Source organism: Amorphotheca resinae, assembly GCF_003019875.1.
Source record: "Amorphotheca resinae ATCC 22711 unplaced genomic scaffold M430scaffold_3, whole genome shotgun sequence".
Classification (NCBI taxonomy): Eukaryota; Fungi; Ascomycota; class Leotiomycetes; order Helotiales; family Amorphothecaceae; genus Amorphotheca; species Amorphotheca resinae.
Window position 1 is genome coordinate 1453326 of NW_020194473.1, and position 21711 is coordinate 1475036.

The window sequence follows — 21711 nt, forward strand, 5'->3', positions numbered from 1 at the left end:
CCCCCCCCCCCCCCCCCCCCCCCCCCCCCCCCCCCCCCCCCCCCAAAAAAGAAATCTCCAAATCTTTCCTTATATTATACATAGTCTCATACATACATACATACATATTGTATATACTTATATAAGAGCTCTAGGATGGAAAGTGGGGAGTGTAAGTATAAGTGATTTGTTGGTTGGTTACTTGGTTAGGGGGTGGGGTGCGGTTATGGATAGGATGGGGTTGGATGGGGTTGGATGGGATGGAATTTGAAGGTGTACTACGAGGGAGGGAGGTATTGAGGGAGGGAAGGGAAGTATGGGATTTATGATATGGGGATGGGGAGAGGGGAATTATAAGGGGTTTGACTTGGCAGTGAGTTAAGGGTATAAGAATCCTCTAAGACACCCCCCCTCCTATCCCCTTCCCCTATCCTCCTCCAACAACAACCGAAGCTCCTCTTCATGAGCATACCTCCTAATCGCCATCTCCCTCCAGCCCTCCCAATCCAGATGTGCATCACTATCCAACGCGTTCCTCAGCCCCTGAAAGAGTCCCAGGAAGCCATCCCAATCCGCCAGATCATAGCCCGCGCAGAACTCGAACCTATGGAGGATCCTGCCCCTCTTCACAATCTCCGCCAGCTCAGGATTTCCTTTCTCTTCTAGAAGCTGCGCGAAGATGGCTTCGTCGTCTCCGAGGGTGTTGATGCCGGCGTAGAAATCGGAGACGGAGAGGAGGACGATGGGGGATTTGAATGCGCTGCTTTTGGGGGCGGTGTGGGCCCATTCCCAGTCTATGATACTGGTGATGTTGAGGGAGGAGTCGATGAGGATGTGGTCCCCCTTTTCGTCTGCGTGTTTTAGGTAGAAATATCCGTCGTCGTGCGTGTGCTGGGATAGGATGGCGGGTATACAGTCGAGAAGATAGCGGTGGATCAGGTAAGCGTCTACTGCTCGCGGGGTATAGCATTCTTGGCGCACGATCAAAGAGAGTGTTAATCGTAATGTGGCGATGAGATATTGTTCATGGGAGGAGTAAGGTCCAAGGGGTCGCATCTCGCCCGACGGATGATAATCCGTTAGGGATTCTCGTGCGAATGACCCAATGTGTGAGGTCCCTGGCTGATCAAACGACCCTGCAGATTGGAAAGGGAAACTGTGTAGCGTGATATATATGTCTGCGAGCTGGCTCATGACTTTCTTTCTCTGGTCGGCGGATAAGAGAGACCAGCGTAATGATTTCCCAGGCATCTTCTCCATTAGGATATACCCCACGCCGACTGGGTTTTCCTTCCTCTCGAAGTCGAAATCGAAGACCCGCGGAGCAGGGACCCCGGTCTTCTCGAGGAATTGAAGAGTAGCCACTTCGCTACGGATAATATGATCCCGCAGATCTGGCGGCGGGGAGGTAGCGTTCGAGCGGCGGATGCGCGCGAGCCAGCTTACACCATCTTCAAACCGGATCTCGACATGGTAGTTCATGCCGCCCATGACGGAGCTGCGGATTGCGCGGTCGTAGACCAGGGGAGGGATGGAGCAGGGAATTCCATTGCGGAGATGACTGGCTCGTGATGCAAGAGCGGGAGTGTTGATTTTCGATAGGAGCTGCGTGAGCTCTCGCCGCTCTGCTTCCCCGGCCGCGGGGTCGTAGGACTCGGCGTCCTGAGGGGGTGAGCTGGAAGCTCACGTGATATCGGTGTGCAGGACTCACCTCCCAAGCAGGACACTTGTGGAATTCGGCTTGGAGATGCTGTGTGCAGAGGTGGCGGTCACAGAGAGTGCATTCGCCGTAGGTACGGACTGCAGGCTTCTGGCAGTTGTCAAAGTCACAGTTCCACATTGGCATTGTAATGGGGAGGAGTGCTAAGTGGATATTCAGTATGGACTTCGAAGGTAAAATAGATGTCTAACCAACCTCCTAGGCAGAAATTGAGGGCGGTAAATGGGAGACCAGATGGATTCAAAGTCAGAAAAACAAAAAAGGTGTAGAAACAGATACAACAACAACCACCAAATTTCAAAACACCAGACACGACGCCGCACTGGCCAGCAAGTGATATATGGATCACGTGCGCTATATCACGTGGACAACCACTCGCACTCAAGTCTCGAACTCAAGATAAATGAAAGAAGACCTCCTGCTTCCCCGAAGGTGACTGGAGCATACCCTGTAGAGCAGGAGCCCAGAGAATGGGCCAGAATGGGCTTGCCAGCTAGGAAGAAGCTGGGAGTGATGTCTGGTGGATGCAGTTGCGCTTCATAGAAGGTAGAACGAGCATTTCAACCGTTTCAATCCAAAAGGATGATGCATAGGCAGTTGACATGCGGAGGAAACGGAGATCATGAGAAAGTGAAAGCGAGGAACGTAAGGTATGAGGGCCAGGTTGTGAGATATATACATAGGTATACCTTGTACATATATGTATATGTCTATATGTGGAGGTAGGTAAGTACTACAAATACATATAATGAAGAAGCTCAGGATCAAACATGGACTGAGATGAAAGAGCAAATAAACTTACGGTAGTGTATGTGAGACAGGACGAAAAGGGGTTTGGTGAGTGAGTGAAGCTGTTTTGAGCGTCGAGATGTAGGTTTCTAAAGAGACGTTGAAGCCAGGGGATGAAGTGTAGAGAGAAGAGTGGAGAGAGAAGAGAAAAGTGGAAAGAGAAGAGAAAAGAGGATATGAGAAGATGGTTTGGTGGGAACAGGTTCTCTCCTTGCCGGCCGTTGATAATGAGCACTCGCTGCTTGTGAATGTCGTGCTGGCTGCTGAATGTAAGAGTGCAGCACCCAGCTCCGCCTTCAATGCAGCAGAAGCTGAGGGATAAAAGTCACACGTCTCATCATCTCATAGCAGCTCATCCTCAGCTCGCCCACCGGCCTCTCTCGGCATCCTCGCCAGTCCAACGTTCCATTCCATCCCATCCCCGGACACCAGTATCATCACTATGATGATCACAACGACCTCCACCACCACCACCACCACCATCATGATCATCACTCACCACCACCTCCGCCAAGCATCCCCGCCCCAGCCCATGCGGCGACGTCTGCGCGCGGGCACTAGCCGCTACCCCGGATTTCTGTGACAGGACGAAAAGCCTCCGCAGACGAGATGGCTGCATGTCTTGCCTGTACCATCCGACCACCTACGTCTGTCTTACCGCGGCACACCTTGCACAGCTGCACGATGCCATGCGCGCCCAGTCATTGGACACCCGGGATCTGGACTTGCATCGGGCTTTGAATGCTGCGAGGGTCAGCGACGTGGCGGCTCTGGGGTTCTGGCCGACGGCCAACGACGACGACTCGTGAGAGGGAGTGTGGTATTGTGGCTACGGGACAGCAGGACTGGAGAGAAAGGATGGGGAGTGCGTCTATGAGAGCGAGGTTATGATTGAGTGACGAGGGGAAAGGGAGCGAGGGAAGGCGTTGCGGGGAGAGGAGAGGGGAGGGGGTTTAGAGGGTCACTTAGAGGGTTCAAGGGCTAGAGCCTAGAGGGGAGGGGAGAGAGATGGAAGAGCGGTCACGCCGAGGGGCCGAGTCGAGTAGTAGTCGGCAAGGTACCTTAATACGGAGTAAAGACCTCATGTCAAGAGCCGGGAAGCAAGAGTCAAAGAGTCAAGACTAAGCAAAGACGACGACTCAAGTCCCAAAGAGAACAAAGGATCCCCAGCCCCCGAGGTTCTGGAGCGGCGGTCGAGGAGGCATCCCTGGCCCAGCGCACAAGGCTCCGCAGACGCCCCTCCGCCAGCGCTCAGGAGATGCGGCGACTTTGTATGGGGAAAACGGAGATGCAAGAATGGCGGCGGTGGGACTGCGTTGCCAGTACGTAATAGGTGTCGATTTCTCTGGGGCAGGAACAAATCTTGCAAGTGACGCCATCGTCGTGGTGGGAGACGAGCTGGACGGACTGTGGTGGGAGAGCGGAGGGTTGGTGTTGATCTTACGGAGAGGCTTCAAGGGAGGGTGGTTAAGGGCAGGGTTAAGGTTCAAGGATTCAAGGGTTCAAGGTTCAAGAGCCTGGGGATAGGACACCTTAGGGCGGGAGGCTCAGAGCGCGGTCGACGGGTTGATTTGCGCTCAAAGCCTATATCGAAGAGGAAGGGGGGAAGAGCATCATCGATACATCCCGGACATGGAACAATACCGCATGGCGGCCGTAGTTCCACTACTCAATGGAATGCAACTATCGCCAGAGGTTCATGGTTCATGAAGCAAGGCCAAAAGTCAATCAGCTCAGGTCAACTCAAGTCAAGGCAAGTCGAGCCCAGGACTCAAGGCAAGTAAATTTCAACAAGAATCGCCAGGACAGCTCGTAGCGAGCACGTTCCTCATTCTCTCTCTCTCTCGCCCTCTCTTCTCCCCCCTCTCCCGCTCGAATCGGCGCCGGCATTGATTCCACGATGTTCGTTGGTGGAGTCGCATAGGTTCCCTCAAAAGGGCTCAGCCAGAAAAGTCCGTACGGAACAGAGGGCGTCCCCACCCGCGCGTCTCCCGTTGGCCCACGCCGACCGACAGCTCTTCGCACAACGAGGCATCCGGATTTTTGTTACTCAACACCGCGGTCTGGGTGGACGGGACATGACTAACTAGTGCTGGGAGCGAGGAGGGCTCGGCGGCAGGAGGGCAGAAGCAGAGGCTAGGAGGCCCTCAGCGGAGGGCTAGGACAGGAGGAGGAAGAAAGAAGAGCCGGCGGGAGGGAAAAGGAGGAAAAGAAGGAAAAGACGGGGGAGAGCGACAGCAGAAACGTGCCCTAGAGAGGGCACGCAGCGGCACTAGCAATATCAATTAGGTGATCTGGCAAAGCTTTTGCACGGCGGCACTGCGAACTGCGACGTGCAGCGCGGGCACGAGTTCGCTCGTTCGTCTCGGCCTGTGCAGGCGTATCCCTCAAGGTCCCCGTGCTGAGAGGCCTTTATCATTATTATGGGATTTATAGGGTTTAATGCTGGTTTTCTATTATTATTATTATTCTTAACCGTGCTGCAGGAGGCGTGTTCGTGTAATGTCATGGAAGGAAAGCAAGGGAAAAGAAAGGAAGAGGGGATCGTGTAGTTAGTTGTCTTCATCATTGTATCTTCATCTTCTTCTCTTCTCCCTCAACCTCCCATCTTCATCTTCATCTCCATCTTCTCTCTTCTCCTCCGCCTCCCATTTCCTCCCTCTCTCTTTGAAAACCCCAATTCTCTTCGACCCTCTCCCCCCTTCACGTCCTGGCGTCAGATCTCGCCTTTTCATAGCAACATCGCCTCATCCCATCCCATCCCAACCCATCCTCTGGACCCGGTGCTTGCCCACCTGCTACAAGTACCGAGCAGCCTGCCCACGCCGCACCGCAGGGTCAAGGAAGATATAGAACATATCAACCAGCAGCCACAGCAACATCCACCGCAACGGCCACACCCACATCAATATCTTCGCTCTCTTCCAGATCCCGAGCAGCCGTTCGGTCCAATCCCCCTTCACTACGCTCACCTCTCCTCACCTCATCAGGCACACCGTACGTCTAGCCGTGCATTGGCCGACCTGTCCAGATCGATCGATCCCTGGCCGTCGTGTCCGAGAGAGTATCGACTTTCCTCACCGCAACGACTTATCCTACCTGTCGCCTGATCACACGTCATCAATATATATAGATATAGATATATTCTTTATATTTATATTTATATATATTTGCCGCAAAAGATATCTCTAGAGATATATTGATATACCTTACATATATATTTATTTTTATTTATATATAAGACAGGAACACATCTCAACCACCCCGCTCCGCCTCCAGTCGTGGAGAGCCAGGCGCATGGGAACAGGAACCAACTGACCAGGGAACAATCGACCAAAGCTACTTTGGCCAACACCACAAAAGCCCCAATCTACGTGAAAAAAGAAAAGAAAAACCGGGCGTCTGGAAAGGGCAAGGTCTGGCGAGCAGTTGAAAGAAAGGGAAAGGCGTGCCGCAAGGGCGGAGATCTCTCCGCACTCAACCCCTCGTCCATCGCTGGGAAAGGGAAAAAAGAAGTCGGCGTTGGGAGCTTTGACTTGTGTCTTCTTGAGCAGAGGTTCAACATTCGAGACTCGACCCAGGGCTCGACGCAAGACTTGAGCCAGGACTCGATTACCCTGGTGCGCGCCGTCGCGACAGAGACCAAGGCGGGACCGAGAGAGAACGAGATCCAGATACCCATATACATCTAGACAGACACAGAGACAACTACAGACTCTACACACAGATATCACCACCACGACGCACATCGCCATCTACCCTTCCTCTCCTCCCTCCCTCCGCCCCGCCTCCACCTCTTCCGCCGCCTCCTCCATGCCCTCCGCACTCCCCAGGGCGGCCCTCCCCATCAGACCGCGCGAACCTCCGCCGCGAAAGCTCAAACATCCTCCCTCGTCCTCCTACAACGACCAATCCTTCCTCTCCGCCTCTCCCCCCGTCCTCCACCCCTCCACTACCTCATATCTCGAAGAGCGACCTCACAAACGTCCCATGCCCACCCCCAGCTACACAATCGCTGTCGTCAACAGTTCCGGCCGACAAGCTGCCTCGTTCATCCGCGTCGCCTCTGCCGTGGGGTATCACGTCCGCGCCCAGCTGCGGAATCTCGATGGCATTGTCGCGACTGAGATTGCCTCACTGCCGAACGTGACGGTGCTGGTTGGCGACCTCTATATCAAGCAAACGCCCGCGCCGACCGCCAGCGCGAGCCCTACCCTCTCCCCCTCAGATACCCGCGTCAACCATGCCTTGATCAAGGACCTCTTTAAAGGCGCCCAGCTCGCCTTCATAAACACGACCTTCTGGGGCGACGAGGTGGCCATTGGCAAGGCCCTCGCCGATGCTGCCGTCGAGGCCGATGTCCAGCACTACATCTACTCGTCGATGCCGAACCACTCCTTACATGACCCCTCATGGCCCTCGTTACCCCTCTGGTCCGCCAAGCAGACGGTCGAGGAATACATCCGCTCCCTACCCGCGCTCGCCCCTCGCTCGACCTTCCTCTACACCGGCATCTACAACAACAACTTCACCTCCCTACCCTACCCGCTCTTCTGCGTCGAGCTGCAGCCCGACGGCTCCTTCGTCTGGCAGGCCCCCTTCCACCCCGACGTGAAGCTGCCCTGGCTCGATGCCGAACACGACGTCGGTCCTGCCGTCCTCCAGCTCATCAAAGACGGCACCAAGAAGTGGGCGGGACAGAAGATTGCCCTCGCCTACGAGATGCTTACCCCGCGCGAGGCTTGCCGCCGCTTCGCTCGCGGCGTCGGCCGCCCCGTCACTTACAAGCGCGGCAAGATTGAGATCAAGGTCAAGATCCCCAACGGCTACCGCGAGCAGCTCGTCGCCCTGGAAGAGATGTACGCCCTCGGCGCCGAGGACCCAGATAAGCAACCGCCCTACTTCGGCACCCGCGTTTTCGAGGACAGTTGTCCCGAGGAGGCCCTCGCGTTGTGGGAAGGCTACCGTGGTCTTGAGGAGTACGCGCGAGAGGTCTTCCCCCTCGAGGAGGCGGCTAATGGTCTCACGTGGATGAACGAGGAAGAGGACGAGGAGAAGACGGAGGGTACGATCGTTGGGGGTGAGACGGGCGAGGAACCCGAAGACGACGGCGACGACGCGAGTGAGGGCCTCACCATGGCCGGGACCGAAACCCCTGCGCGGCGGGAAGAGAGCTGGCTTGCGTAGTATCGACACGGCGTCCTCACAGGAAAGGATCATTTTCATCGTTCACTGAATAAGAGAAGGGAAACCTCAATGCATTACGAGGTTTTAGTTCATTCATTGGTCAGGCTTCGGGATTGGAAGGCGGGGGAAAAAATAAGAAATTATTATATCCTATCATATCATCATCTTCACATCATACCCGCGGCGTTCTATCACATCACATCACATAACGATCTATAACTCTGGGTTCGGAATTTCTCTTACGTCGGCGGATCTCCTTCCTGCTTTGATTATTTTCGAAAATTCGATTTCTGGTTTTCGAAATTGAACTGGCTTAGTTCAGTTCAGCTTTCAAGACTCTCTCGACTATCCATCCGTCTCAATCCTCCGTTGTTGTTGTCGGTCGAAAAAAGAAAGAGAGGCCAGATCGAACATTTTTTTTTCCTTTTCTTAATCTTGCATTGCATTGCGTGGGCTCGGGAGGGAGGGAGGTTTTTCTTCTTTGGATGGATGGATGGAGGGAGGGCTGGATCTGGTTTATATCGCGATTGAGGTGCGGGTTTATTATTTTCTCGTACCTTTAGTTTTTGAAAATTTGAAATATCTATCTATCTACCTGCCCTTTGGTCTCTCTCTTTCTTTCTTTTATTATTGGTAGGATAAATGAAAGAACAGAACAGAACAGAACAGAACAGAAAAGAGAAAGAAATGAAATGAAATGAAAGAAAGATATTTGGAGATGTTTGGCTTTTTGAGAGGTGCTTTATATCATTTCATGACACTATCCACACAACCACCACCAAACCCAGAACCCCACAAAACTCTAACACACACATACACACACATCAAGCAAGCAAGCAAATCGATGAATAAACAAACAAATGAAAGTACCACGAAATACAAGAAACCCAGAAATAGAAACATGGAGTTCTAGCCCTCCCTCTATCTGCGTTCTAGCTCCTCCTGCTTTACCCCTTATTCAGCCTCTCAAGTCTTAAGTCTTAAGTTTCAGGATTCAAGTTTCAATTTCGATAGATAGATAGATAGATAGAAGAACGTATGAGAGAAAGAAAGAAAGGAAGGAAGGAAGGTTTTTGATGATGGTGATGATGTATGGTGATGGTGTTTAGTATTCGATGATTTGCGATATTCTATACTTACATGTATACATACATACATGCATACCTTATACCCCCTTCCTTCCCTTATAGGAGAGATAGGATAAGATAGGATAGGGTAGGATGCATATAGTTAGGTAGGTAGGTAATCTATTATTTCATCCTACCTTACCTATCTGAGCCTCCCTCGACTTTTCTTGGGTTGGTTGTGTTTTACATATATGTATGTATGTATGTGCGTGTGCGTGTGTGTATGTGTGTGTATGTATGTGTGTTATGTGTGTGTATATATGTATACAAGCCTCTCATCCTAACTACCTTACCTACTCTTGCCTCGCGCAGGGGAGGTAGATGGAATGAATGAATGAGTAAGCGCCCTTGCTACCCTACTCTACGCCTGTAACGCCATTCCATTGTCTTATTTCAACACCTCCACAAACAAGTAGCGAAAAACCCCCAAACATCGAAGAAAAAGGAACTCGCACCATAGCGAAGAAAAGGAGGGCTCACGAAGAGCGCTGTTTCTTGCTAGGGCGCCCGTCACTCTCGACGGAGGAACGAGCGTCTTCGAGAGGCTCGTCTTCTTCGGAGGACTCGAAGTCGGCGTCTGAGAGGACGTCTTGTTCTTGTGCTTGTGCTGTGAGGGCGTGGGTTAGATTGGGCTGTGGAAAATGTGGAGGAGGAAAGGGGGAATAGCATAGACGTACTGAAATACTTGATAGCCCCGGGCCACAGATCCTCCGTGATGGCGATGGCGAGATCGTCGCCGTCAGGGAAAATCTCGAGGGACATGCCCGGATCGTCTTCCGCTTCTTCTTCTTCTTCTTGATCTTGAGCTTGCTCTTGTTCACCCGTACTCTCCAGCGCCTTGTCCGCCTTGCGTTCCCCTCTGGCTTCACGCTCCAACCGCGTCGCCTCGGCGCTCTCCTCCGCGCTCACCCGCCGCCCGATGAAGCCGAACCAGGCGAAGAACGACAAGCCGCCCATGCCCGTATTCTCAATCTTCTTCTTCAGCGCGCGCTGCTCCGGCGACAGCCCGCCCGCCACCGGCCCCGCCTCCCACGCCCGGCACACCAGGTCCAGCAGGCCGCCCGTCAGATCGCGGTCCTTCTTCCAGCGGATGGGCACGGGCTCGCTGACGAGCCCCGACCAGCCGTCGCGCGCCCGCCGGTACCAGAACCGCTTCTCCAGCACGGTATCCTCGAAGTACTCGTTGGCCGAGAAGGTGAAGCGGATCGCGACGCTGCGCGGGTCGCCGCCGGGCGTCGAGATCTCGAAGTGGCTGACGGAGAGGTTGACGAGGGAGGAGAGGAGGAGCGCAGAGTCGGATGGCTGGATGTATTGATCGATGTCTGGGGGAGCTTGCTCGAGGACGAGCGGCCAGAAGTTGGGGATCTGGGAGGTGGTCTTGTCGCGTCGGTCGTAGAGGGGTTGAGTGAGGGAGACTTGTTGACGGACTGTGAGGAATAGTGTTAGCTATTGTTTCTTATGCAGTGTTCTCATCTGATCTTCATTCCATGATTGTCCAGACGTTCCCGTGCAGTAGTTGAAAGGAATCGAACGGCCATGGAGGGGTCGCGATCGCCATGCATCCCGGACATTCACATCCTGCAGGGACTAGAAGGAGAGGCGAGGCCAAACCAAACTAAACAAAACTTGCACTCACTGATTTCCGTCTCAGCATCGTCAAAGTCGCGCTCGATGTCGGCGAGGTCCTCGTAGGAGACGGGGGTGTCTGCCAACGCGGCGGCCATGGCAGCTGTGGTGAAGGCGAACTTTTGGGGCATGAGAACACACAGTTCGGATATCGTGGATGCGGGAGGGGGGATAGTCAGACTTGGATATTTGGGCGCAGGCCCTTTTAGCTGAGGGATATCAGATGGATCTAAGATCTGGCCCTCCTGAGGCTTGGTTTTTTTGTGGCAGCGAGTGGAGTCCGGTTGGTGCTTGGTCTCGCGCGGGAGATGTCACTGAGTGGAGGGTATTCGCAGGATGTCACTGCGCCGTGGTTCGAGGTTTGAGGTAGGCCGGATGACGTTGTCGCAGAAAGATGAAAAGAGAGGAGAGGGAAGAGTATATTATTGAGAAGAGAGGAAGAGTGGGAGACAGACAGAGAGAGAGTGATGGATATGATATTGATCCTAGTCTTGATATCAGATATTGACAAGGAGCAGGACGTCTAATCAAGATCCATATTGCCAAGACTTGTAGCGAGGCCACGCAAGTCAGGAGAAATGCTTTCTTTTTTCTACTGTTCTTCTTTTCTTCTTTTCTTCTTTTCTTCTCTTCTTCTTCTTCTTCTTAATTCAATTCCAAATATAAAAATAAAAAATATGAAATATAAAACTTAAGCTTCTCTCTTATAGATCATCCTTCTCGAATTGACGAATTAAAACACAGTTCAAAAGATCTTCAGTCGAATAGGAAAAATTATAGCAAAAAAGGCTGAGGTAAGATTGAGATCATATGATCTTGATTGAACACGAAGAGCTGGGCATAGCCCTTGATAATATATACACCTTGACACCTCCCGGATCCATGAATATACAGTTCTGTCAATATCAATCAATCAATCAACATTAAGACAAACATCAACTTGACCCGGGTCTTTGCTCCTTTGCTTCTTTGGGCCTCGGCCTCCCTCGATATTCTCCTAGCGAACCTGGAAGTCCAGCCTTCACGACACTATACTAGGGACTCGCCTCCTGCTGCATCATTGTCCCTGTCACTTCTCTGCAGATCCCCAGATTATCAGATCGTCAGCTTACAGCACAGAATCCAGTTATCAATCCATCTGATAATCTAGAAGGGCGTAGTTCTGTTCTGTACTGGAACACCTTCCACCTGGAGTTCTCCCACTACCTGCCTAGGTAGGTACTATACGGCTTGTACATCCAGTCAGTCACCTGATTGAACTCCCCAGGTATACCCATCATCAGACGCATCTAGCAGGATTATATCTCACCGCATAACGACCATGGCGACACTGAATCCAGAGTCTCGCGTACTCATCGTCATGACCGGCGGCACCATCTGTATGAAGTCGAGTCCTGAGGGCTTGGTCCCGGCTAGAGGCTTCCTGCAGGCTGGCATGGCCCCCAGGCCCTCCTTTAACGACGGTTCCAAACTAGGTGAGAGGCTTCTCATATCTGCTACGACATGTCTTCGTTGATTTGCTTCTGAATCTCTCTTTACCTACTACATTGTCAGTGACTTCTAGTTCGGATCGTGGTCAGGCAGGTAATAGTGTCCACCTGGCGAACTCACGTCTATCACAAGAGAGAGAACTCCCGCAGTTTAAGTATCTTGTTTGAGTCCTATCTCAGACCCTGGCTTTCCTCAGGTCTTGCTGTTTCAATTATGGAGGAGCAGTAAATTGTTCCTCCGCCCGAGCTACTTGGAATTCGTCGAGATTAGTATCGTCGATCGACAAGTCTTTGCTGAGGATGGCCTTTGAAGCACCAGAAGAATTTCAGGCCTGCCCACCACGTAAACCAATTTACAGATATCAAGTTCCTTATCGCTGCTCCAGTCTGCTACCCAGCTCCATGTTTCAATATTCAAGCCCTGCGATGGGGCCATTCCACCGAGGCATTTCGTTTTCCTTGAGATTCCGTGCGATTTCTGACATGTCTACAGATCCTCTTCCCGTAATGACTGATGCTTCAACAAAAGAATACTTCCCCAGTCTCCGAACCCCACCGAGCACCTACTCTAACCATATCCGATATACCCTCTATGAATTCCCCAAGCTCCTTGACTCTTCCTCCATATCATCGGCTGGATGGGGTCAAATAGCTACCACGATCCAAAATAATTACTCTCTATACGATGGCTTTGTTATCCTACACGGAACCGACAGTCTAGCATATACCAGTTCTGCCCTCTCTTTCATGTGCGCCCATTTAGGAAAACCGATCATCTTGACAGGATCCCAGGCTTCCATTTTTGCATTGCAGTCAGATGCGGTGGATAACCTACTTGGATCCCTGATTATCGCCGGGACGTTTATGATCCCGGAGGTGTGCCTCTTTTTCCATCATAATCTGTATCGAGGAAATCGAGCTACGGTAAGAATCAATCTCTTTAATTTCTGATGCCGGATTCGTCTCTCTATCCTTTAAATCTCCAAAGACATATAGTCTTTCGATCTTGTCGAAATAGGCTGATCATGAGTAGAAAATCTCCGCTTCTGCCTTTGATGCATTTGCAAGCCCCAACTACCCACCGTTAGCAAAAGTCTCTGCTATGGGCGCAGAGGTAAACTGGAACCTGATCAGTCGACCCAGGGCCATTGCTAAATTCGAGGTCCAAACCAACCTCGACACAGCACACGTAGCCTGCCTTCGAATCTTTCCGGGAATCAAACCAGAGATGATCGACGGTGTGCTCCGCCTGGAGGGCCTACGTGGTCTGATTCTGGAGACCTTTGGCGCGGGAAATGCCCCGGAAGGCGAGGATGGAAGCCTTACAGCTGTAATAAGGTCTGCCGTTCAGCGCGGGGTAGTCGTTGTCAATGTCTCACAGTGTCAATCCGGCTTTGTGTCTCCCCTCTATGCGCCTGCCACCGCACTAGGCAAGGCAGGAGTAGTATTTGGACATGACTTGACAACCGAAGCGGCACTTACGAAGCTGTCTTACCTCCTTGCACTCCCGGATCTAGAGTATAACGAAATCACAACGCAGATGCAGCTCAGCATCCGCGGCGAGATGACCGAGGTCCTAAGCACGCAATTCACGCACCCCGCTACTGATGTGCCCGTTATCACCGAGCGCCAACAAGCCTTCACTGCACTCGGACACGCCATCGCGAATGGTGATGTGGACGCTGTCGTCCAGCTACTTACCGGAGACCCGTATGGGCTTCTGGATGCAAAGGACTATGCTGACAACACGGCGTTGCATCTGGCTGCCGTGGCGCCGGATGTTCGGGTATTGGAGGAATTACTCAACCGAGGCGCAAGCGTCCATGTGAGGAATCGCGCGAGTAATACGCCACTCTTCCTAGCAGAGCAGGTAGGGGCAACGGAACATGTAAGGCTGTTAAGGGAGAGCGGGGCACATTTTCATGTTGAGGAAACCGAGAGATTGAGGGGAGATACTTAGAGGGACTCTGGTAGTGAAAGGATATCCAGGTCAGAAATTTCTGACAAGTCAAGGGAAATTCGGAGATATCTGGGATGTGTTCTCGAAGCATACGCTTGCTAGGCCAAAGATTCCCGTGGGCATCGTTGGGCGGGCATATACCAGTTGCAGTCTCTTAATGCCACATGTCCGCCTGTAAATATAAACTATAATCTATGTAATTCTAGGCAAAGTAACAAGCCATCACCGGTGGAGAAGTAGAATATCAAAGGTACTAAATCGCGCGAGTTTCAATGGTTTCCCTTCCGCGCTTGCACTTGGTGCTACTTCTTTCTTTTCTCATATTTGCATCCTAGCTCAATACTTAACTGTAGATGCAAGAGAATCATACTACCAACTTCTACTATACCTTTAAAAAAGCCGTTTGATGAATGAATCCTGGGTAGACAACTCCCTCCCGGAAAAGGGGGTTCGCATCACGTGAACATGTCAAAATCGCTAAAATTTGCGCGGTCTGAAAAACTCACGACACATTATTCTACAACGAGCAATACCACTCAAAATGTCATGACATGCCTCATATCCGTCTCTCTAGGCGTTATCTCTTTAAAGTTACTGCCAGAAAAAAACATCAAATAAAACATAACTCAACTTTTTCCAAGACAATGCCGCCCTCAAAACCGCTGCCGTTCGCGGATGATTTCGCAAGTGCGGATTCATACGTCGAGTCGCTGCTGCGGTTCTCCGCCGCCTCGAGCGTCTTCCAGACGTTGTGCGGCGGGGTACACATCCTGGATTTCTTCACCAGCCAGCCCAGCCTGTACCACAGCGTGATCCCTGAAGAATGGCGCGCCTGGCTCATGAAATGCGGGTCGATGGAACTCTTGGATCTGCTTATGCGCGACGATCTGTCGCAGGCGCGAGAGGACAACCCGCCAGAAAGTCTACTGAGCTATATCCGTGAGATTCGGAAGCATTCTCTGCGCAGGACCCTGGAGCGGGAGAGGCAAAAGGAGGAGCAGCTCCCGCGGCATATCGCCGTGGGCATGATTCCTAAGAAGATCCATGAGGTGTCGAATTTCGCCTCCTATGTCGTCGGGGTCGCCGACTCGGTTGCTGCCCGTTCTGGGAAAGAAATCACGCACTTTGTGGATTTTGGTAGCGGGCAGAATTATCTTGGCCGCACGCTGGCTAGCCCACCGTACAATAAACATATTGTAGCGGTGGAGAGCAAGGAGCTGAATATCAGCGGTGCTAAGAGTATGGATGTGTCGGCTGGAGTGGCTGAGAGGGAGAAGGTCATGCGGAATAAGAAGGTTTATAGGGCCCAACTGGATGCTATGACGCCGGCAGAGGCGCTGAAGGATAAGGCGAGACGCAGGGCTGCAAAGCCGCTGCCAATCCCGGAGGATAACATGCCGGATTTGAGACCCACCAAGGATCTTGCTACTATCTACACGCCAGCTGATGGGAAGGGTTATATCCAGTATGTTGAGCACCGTGTTGAGGATGGAGATCTCTCAAACGTGGTCGAGCAAATCGAACGGGTGAAGGAAGCTGCTCCAGCAGGGGAAGTCCAAGTTATCAGCTCATCAGCCAACGATGATACCCCAAATCCTCAAATCCCCAACGTCATCGACGAGATCTCCAAAAGCAGAGAAACGCGGTTGATGGCCATCTCAATCCACTCCTGCGGCAACCTCTCCCACCACGGCATCCGCTCCCTCCTTCTCAATCCCTCCGTCCACGCCGTCGCAATTGTAGGCTGCTGCTACAACCTCCTAACGGAGCGTCTCGGCCCGCCGACCTACAAGCTCCCCCACCTCCGCCCGAACCTTCGCGCTATCAACGCCCCGCGTCTCACACGCGATGCCTCCGCTCGCGACCCGCACGGCTTCCCCATGAGCACGCGCCTCGCCACCTACAACGACGACGGCATCCGGCTGAACGTGACCGCGCGCATGATGGCCGTGCAAGCGCCGCAGAACTGGACCGAGAAAGAAAGCGACGCCTTCTTCACTCGGCACTACTACCGCGCCCTGCTGCAGAAGGTCTTCCTCGACCGCGGCGTCGTCTCGAAGCTTCCCCCCACCGGCGACGACGATGGCACCACCCAGAGCACCGAGCCCGTTATCATCGGCAGCTTGCGCAAATCCTGCTACGCCTCCTTCAAGACGTACGTGCGCGGTGCGCTGGAGAAGCTGAGCGCGGACCCATCCCGCGGCCCCGCGGTCCTCCAGAAGATGGGCGAGATCTCGGACGAGGAGATCGAGGAGTACGCGCGGCAGTATGCGGGTCTGAAGAAAGAGCTGAGCGTGGCGTGGAGCTTGATGGCATTCAGCGCGGGCGTCGCTGAAAGTCTCATTGTCGTCGATCGATGGCTATTCTTGAAGGAACATGAGCATCTCGTTAGTGACTGCTGGGTCGAACCCGTTTTCGATTATAGTCTGAGTCCGCGGAATCTCGTCGTCGTGGGGATCAAACGGTGACCCGTGGCGCTTCTCTTGACTTGAACGAATGTTGGGGTTGGGGCGGAGACTTACAATACCTTATACCATTGATTGTTGATGAAAGCCAAGCCCGTGCTTTTTGCTCGAGGAGTTGAGGTGGTCGATGTATCGCGTCTCGATAGATGGAATGCGAGATTCCTTTGGAATGTATATTGGATATACCCCCAGATCATTAAGTGCTGGAGAATTAAACCGCCAGCTTTGTCTGTCAGAAAATGTTCTAGAGAGGGAGACGTCCTGGGTAATAAGGATCTTGCCTCGTCACCTTGGGTAGGCAGCTCACGCCTTCTTGTCACCGCTAAACTCTGTTATTAAGACGTATGATCTAGACCTTCAGCCCTTCTAATCATCGTCTGTCCTCTAATTTTCGGACGTCCTCTATTACTCACGTGTATCATCAGGTGTAAATAACCATATATATCTGCGTAACATTATCTACCCTAATTGCGTTAAATGCGCTATTCAAGGTAAATGTTACTTTGCGGCACAGCTCAGTAAACCTGACCTCATATTCAAAGAGCCTCCCTCCCCCCTAACATGAAGCGAGCCGCCCTAGTTGCCGTAGCGAACCGAGGACTACCTTACCTACACCTTATCTCTCCGCAAGTCAAGGCCGTTTGATTCGAAACAACGTGTTTGTCTCTTTTGCCATGGCCGATCCTCTCACGCGATAACCCACGAGGGAATAGGAACCGAGGGGGGTGACATCGCGCTTGTCCAGACCAACAACCAACCAGTAGCCTCTCTACAGAGCGCCTTCTGCGCTCGCGCTTCCAAGACTCTGTCAACCTGCTCTTTTCAAACCAGGTCCGGGAATAGCACCACTCAAGTCCTGGCTTTTTGATAGTTTTGCGTCCTAGTGGCTTGGGGTTTCTTATCGAAATTTTGGCGTACCAGGAATACTGCTGGGCCAGGCTGGGCTGGGTGACTTTTCTCGCCGCCACAGATGGATGGGGAAGGTTATCAGGATCTTGGCGTGCGAGATGTTGGTGGTTGGATACAGAGCCCGCTGGTTTCTGGCGGAAATCTTGTTTCCAGAAGGCCTATAGAACCGGGGGCTGGGGATGAGGGAATGCTTGATATGATGGAGCCCCACAGGTGTCTGGCATATCCCGATTCTTTACCGTTTAAGCCGAGGGAAAGTCTGATACCACGATACGGATTAATACAGTATCTACTGTATATGCAGCGTCTTTGGGACCAGGCCGTCGCCCCCCCAAAAAAGTGGGACAAGCTGCTGATTCAATGAGAATGGTAGGTCAGAATTTCAGAGAGTTTAAAGTGGTCGATAAGGCGTCTGGCAATGGATTACACTACTGGATCTCTCACCATTACGCCTTCCAGTCGCCGCATTGATCTCGTGATGTCTTGAGAGGACTCCCGCGCCTGGCTTCGATATCTTGCTGAAGCAGGAAGCGCCACGAGGAGAGTCTCGGTGGCAATGCTACCTATCAGGCCTGATGCCATAGTTTGCGATCACACTGATTCGGAATGGCCGTGAGATTCAGCTCAAGTTCCAACACGAGATATTTTGGGCCATCCATCACACAATCACACAATTCCATTGCTACAAGCATATCTCGGACTGTCGAGGAATATGGCATATACACTAGCATGGGCTCCCCTGCCGGAATCCAACATCAAATGCAGCACCATGCCAACCATCGCACGATTCCCGACCACTTGCTGTCTGGGCCAAAGCTTGTAGATGCTTGCCAGCCCCCTCACCTTCCAAGGCCTTTCTGATGGTGTTCTGGAACGAGGGGACTCCGGAGGAGCGAGGTGTCAAGGGAAAATAAGGATCCCGGCTAGGCTATTCACGGAGTATCCGCTTCTTGCGACCCACCCCGGATCGATTATAGGCCAACCAAAGCATATCATTTACAAACCAAAGAAAGAGGTAATCGAGAGACTCTTCAGCGGTTTCTGTACTGTACGGAGTAGGCCAACGAACCCATCAGCAGGTCATGCGACGGCAGCAAGTGCCTCCTCCCCCCCTTTTGCTGGATGTTCGCTACGGAACAGCGAGCGCCTACCTGCAAACTTGCAAAGTTGCGTGTTTCTAAATATTCCCCATTGCTCCGTACTTTGATCAACGGCTTTAACGATACGTAGTCTAGATTAAGTGCCGATTGCTTAATTCTTATCACCTATGGCAAAACTACCACGCACCTTATTGGCTGGTTGGTCTGCCCGGTGGGGGCGTTTCCCGCTTTATACTCTAGGAGCAAGAATTGGTGTCTATCAGCGCGGAGTTCAGGACCTTCAGGTGCAATCCAGAGACAATGCCAAGAACACTTTTGCAGAGTCTCTCTTGGCGATCGAAGTGACCTTCCTAACACAGGGACTGATCCCCGCTCACAGAATGATTATCTCTAATCCTGAGAGCGGTTTAGTATACACAGTACATACATGGACGGGCTTCGATGGGATGCTCCCCAGAATATCATGGGCGCGTATATATATGCGCACTCCCCAGGAAAAGGAAGCATGGGCGGAAACCCTTGGTTCTTCTATCCAGTTATCTTGAAGAGGCACTGTCAATTCCATCACCGTGAGGATTCGCCGCAACCATGGGTGAGCAACCCCAAAACTTCATTCACATATTTTCTTGTTGACAAAAGTCGCAGCTACCGAACATGTAACTGCTGATGCGCAGTACACCATCGGGCGCGGGGGTGCCGTTCTCAATCTCGACCGCAAGGGTTCTCTCGTCCAGGAATACGAACAGGAAGCAGAGTCTCTTCCTGTCGTAGAACCCTCGAATGTGCCGACCGAGGAAGAAAGGAAGACGCTTCGCAAGGTTGCTGGCAAAGTACCCTTGATTGCTTATTTCATCTGCGCCGTGGAATTTGCAGAACGTGCCTCCTACTATGGGGTCTCGCCGTTGTTCAACAACTTTGTTAACCGTCCACTCCCAAAGAACGGCAATGGATACGGTGCTCCAAAGAGAGGGACCCAAGATACCGCCGGTGCCCTGGGACTGGGTTCCGTGAAGGCTACAGCTGTTAGTCAATCGTTTTCTATGCTGGCATATGCTCTGCCGGTCTTCTTCGGATGGTTGGCCGATGCAAAAACTGGACGCTTCCGACTTATCTGCTGGGGGGTTGCAGTGTGTGGTATATCTCACGTTATTATGGTCGCCTCTGGAGCACCCCATCTTCTCGCAAATGGCGGAGCTAAGGGTCCCTTTTTTCTCAGTGTTTATATTCTAGCTATTGGTGCTGGTAAGGAAATCGAACCCCTATCGTCGAACGCCTAGGCTAACTTGCCGTCTAGCTATGTTCAAACCAAACATTTCGCCAACTCTTCTCGACCAGATGAAGGAAACCGCACCAGTAACCAAGGTCCTAAAGAGTGGCGAAAAGGTCATCGTTGATCCGGAAGCCACCACAGAAAGAGTTATGCTCTGGTTCTATCTCCTCATCAACATTGGAGCTTTCATGGCCGTTCCGACTTCGTACAGCGAGAAATACGTAGGATGGTGGTTGGCTTTCTTCATTCCTTTATGCCTCTACATGCCACTACCCTTGCTCCTTTGGTACCTGAAAGACAAACTTGTCCTATATCCTCCTGCGGGAAGCGACCTCGGGAAAATCATACGCATCCTTGGGATCTGCTTCAGACGCGGCGGTGTCAAGAGATTATTCACAAAAAATGACAGTTTCTTTACACCCGCCAAGCCTTCCGTTATTGCTCAAAGCAGCAAGCCGATCGAAGTCCCATGGAACGATGCCTTTGTCGATGATGTACGGCGCACCTTCCAAGCTACGGGCATCTTTTGCTTTTTCCCCCTCCAAAACATCAATGACAACGGTTTGGGTAGTGCAGCCAATGTCATGAGCACCATGCTCACGACGAATGGTGTGCCCAACGACGTTATTGGAAATTTCAACGCCCTCTCGATTATTTTTATGGCACCCATTCTGAACTACGTTGTCTACCCACTACTCCGCAGACGCAACATTCACTACGGACCCATTGCACGCATGACAACTGGCTTCCTCTTAGCCGCAGCCGGAGGCGCCGGATATACTCTCCTCAACTGGAAGGCCTACCAGCGAAGCCCATGCGGCCACTATGGAACCAGTCCTACCTGCGTTGATGCTGAGGGCAATTCGCTCGTCTCCGATATCACCATCTGGTGGATGGCGATTCCCTACGCCCTAGGCGGTATCTCCGAGCTCTTCGTCAACGTCCCCGCCTATGGAATCGCCTACTCGCGCGCCCCCAAGAACATGCGAGGTCTGGTCTCCGCCCTGAACCTCTTCAACAGCGCCATCGCCTACGCTATCGGCCTGGCTACCTCTGCCGTCGTCCGGGATCCTTACCTCACCTGGGATTTCGGCGGCCCGACCATCATCAGTCTCGTCGCGACCGTTGTCTTCTACTGGCTGTTCAGGGATATTGACAAAGAAGAATACCGCCTGAGCCACAACGACGACTATGAGCTGGAGCTGAATGCCCAGTCTAGCACGAGTGAGAAGGTTGAGAAGACGACTTCCCCTGAGATAAAGGAGATCACTGAGGAGGCTTCTCCGATTGAAAAGGAGGGAGCGAAACAGAAGGAAATTCTCGAATCTTAGGATTGTCTGCGATTTGGCGATGTCTCTCATGGGACAGGTTCCCTACCAATTGTATAATCGGCGTAGTTGGATACAATAAAAAACTTCACTATTACCAAATAACTTTCCACTCTGAAGTCTACTCATAACGCCAAACAATCTAACCCATATTACCTTCTTCAAAAAATATTACATCCTTTCCCCTCCTAGGCCCTCCATACCCCAACAAACCCCACATCATCTCAAACCCCATCCATCCATCCGTCCATCCATCCCCCCTGCTTCCTAACCCCCACATCTCCCATCACCCACTTTAATTTTAAAAAACGCTCCTATATAACCCGCTACCCGGCCCCCAGTCCCCAACTAAAACAAGCAACAAACTCCAAGCCCGCGTAGCTCAATCGGTAGAGCGTCAGACTCTTACTTAAGAATCTCTTCAGTTCTATCTGAAGGCTGCGGGTTCGACCCCCGCCGTGGGCTCAATTCCCACTGGCTTGCTTTGAGTTGAATTTTTTGGTGATTTTTCGGGAGGGTTGGGGTTTGTTATTTAGAATTTAACACCGAGGAGCTAGCTCTGTTTTTGTCATTTTTTGTTGCCCTACTCTTTCAAAAGAAGTTTAAAAATAAAAAGCCATCTTTCACATCGAACAGCAAAAAAAACGAAAATTTCCAGTATTATATACAGCAGCACATTCTTTTACATCTCTTAACTCATACTCCTGAGGATCCCTGCTCGTAGCCAAAAAAAAAGAGAGAAAAAGAACTCCGTAATTCCG

At 51.9% G+C, this 21711-nt stretch overlaps 7 protein-coding genes across 7 annotated transcripts; 4 read left to right on the top strand and 3 right to left on the bottom strand.

The window, feature by feature from the left end:
• Positions 1 to 393: 393 nt before the first annotated feature.
• Positions 394 to 1825, bottom strand: M430DRAFT_135865 (hypothetical protein; the record flags this gene model as incomplete). The annotated part of the gene is made up of 2 exons (XM_024862427.1): positions 394 to 1641; positions 1691 to 1825. 2 exons carry the CDS (start codon positions 1823 to 1825, stop codon positions 394 to 396), a joined length of 1383 nt encoding a protein of 460 aa, XP_024723233.1.
• Positions 1826 to 3367: 1542 nt separating this feature from the next.
• On the bottom strand, positions 3368 to 4318 carry M430DRAFT_214397 (hypothetical protein). Its single transcript, XM_024864515.1, has one exon. The coding sequence runs from the start codon at positions 3865 to 3867 to the stop codon at positions 3628 to 3630; it is 240 nt and encodes a 79-aa protein (XP_024723234.1). The 5' UTR covers positions 3868 to 4318; the 3' UTR covers positions 3368 to 3627.
• Positions 4319 to 6301: 1983 nt separating this feature from the next.
• On the top strand, positions 6302 to 7675 carry M430DRAFT_96876 (hypothetical protein; the record flags this gene model as incomplete). The annotated part of the gene is made up of 1 exon (XM_024869995.1): positions 6302 to 7675. The coding sequence occupies one exon, from the start codon at positions 6302 to 6304 to the stop codon at positions 7673 to 7675; it is 1374 nt and encodes a 457-aa protein (XP_024723235.1).
• Positions 7676 to 9278: 1603 nt separating this feature from the next.
• On the bottom strand, positions 9279 to 10526 carry M430DRAFT_48778 (hypothetical protein; the record flags this gene model as incomplete). Its single annotated transcript, XM_024868017.1, has 3 exons — positions 9279 to 9409; positions 9480 to 10229; positions 10439 to 10526. 3 exons carry the CDS (start codon positions 10524 to 10526, stop codon positions 9279 to 9281), a joined length of 969 nt encoding a protein of 322 aa, XP_024723236.1.
• A 775-nt stretch (positions 10527 to 11301) lies between these two features.
• On the top strand, positions 11302 to 14142 carry M430DRAFT_135876 (hypothetical protein). The gene is made up of 4 exons (XM_024862428.1): positions 11302 to 11642; positions 11696 to 11903; positions 12412 to 12842; positions 12952 to 14142. The coding sequence occupies exons 2-4, from the start codon at positions 11750 to 11752 to the stop codon at positions 13876 to 13878; spliced, it is 1512 nt and encodes a 503-aa protein (XP_024723237.1). The 5' UTR covers positions 11302 to 11642; positions 11696 to 11749; the 3' UTR covers positions 13879 to 14142.
• Positions 14143 to 14522: 380 nt separating this feature from the next.
• On the top strand, positions 14523 to 16346 carry M430DRAFT_98077 (hypothetical protein; the record flags this gene model as incomplete). The annotated part of the gene is made up of 1 exon (XM_024870093.1): positions 14523 to 16346. One exon carries the CDS (start codon positions 14523 to 14525, stop codon positions 16344 to 16346), a length of 1824 nt encoding a protein of 607 aa, XP_024723238.1.
• A 2594-nt stretch (positions 16347 to 18940) lies between these two features.
• On the top strand, positions 18941 to 20953 carry M430DRAFT_26120 (hypothetical protein; the record flags this gene model as incomplete). The annotated part of the gene is made up of 3 exons (XM_024865350.1): positions 18941 to 18944; positions 18998 to 19594; positions 19647 to 20953. The coding sequence occupies 3 exons, from the start codon at positions 18941 to 18943 to the stop codon at positions 20951 to 20953; spliced, it is 1908 nt and encodes a 635-aa protein (XP_024723239.1).
• Positions 20954 to 21711: the final 758 nt, after the last annotated feature.

What these genes read in the sequence shown, in the direction of transcription:
- M430DRAFT_214397 (XM_024864515.1), bottom strand. Translation starts at nt 3,867, where the DNA reads ATGGCGTCACTTGCAAGATTTGTTCCTGCCCCAGAGAAATCGACACCT.
- M430DRAFT_135876 (XM_024862428.1), top strand. Translation starts at nt 11,750, where the DNA reads ATGGCGACACTGAATCCAGAGTCTCGCGTACTCATCGTCATGACCGGC. An exon ending in TAACGACGGTTCCAAACTAG is followed by an intron (nt 11,904 to 12,411) that starts GTGAGAGGCTTC and finishes ACATGTCTACAG; the next exon opens with ATCCTCTTCCCGTAATGACT. An exon ending in ATCGAGGAAATCGAGCTACG is followed by an intron (nt 12,843 to 12,951) that starts GTAAGAATCAAT and finishes GATCATGAGTAG; the next exon opens with AAAATCTCCGCTTCTGCCTT.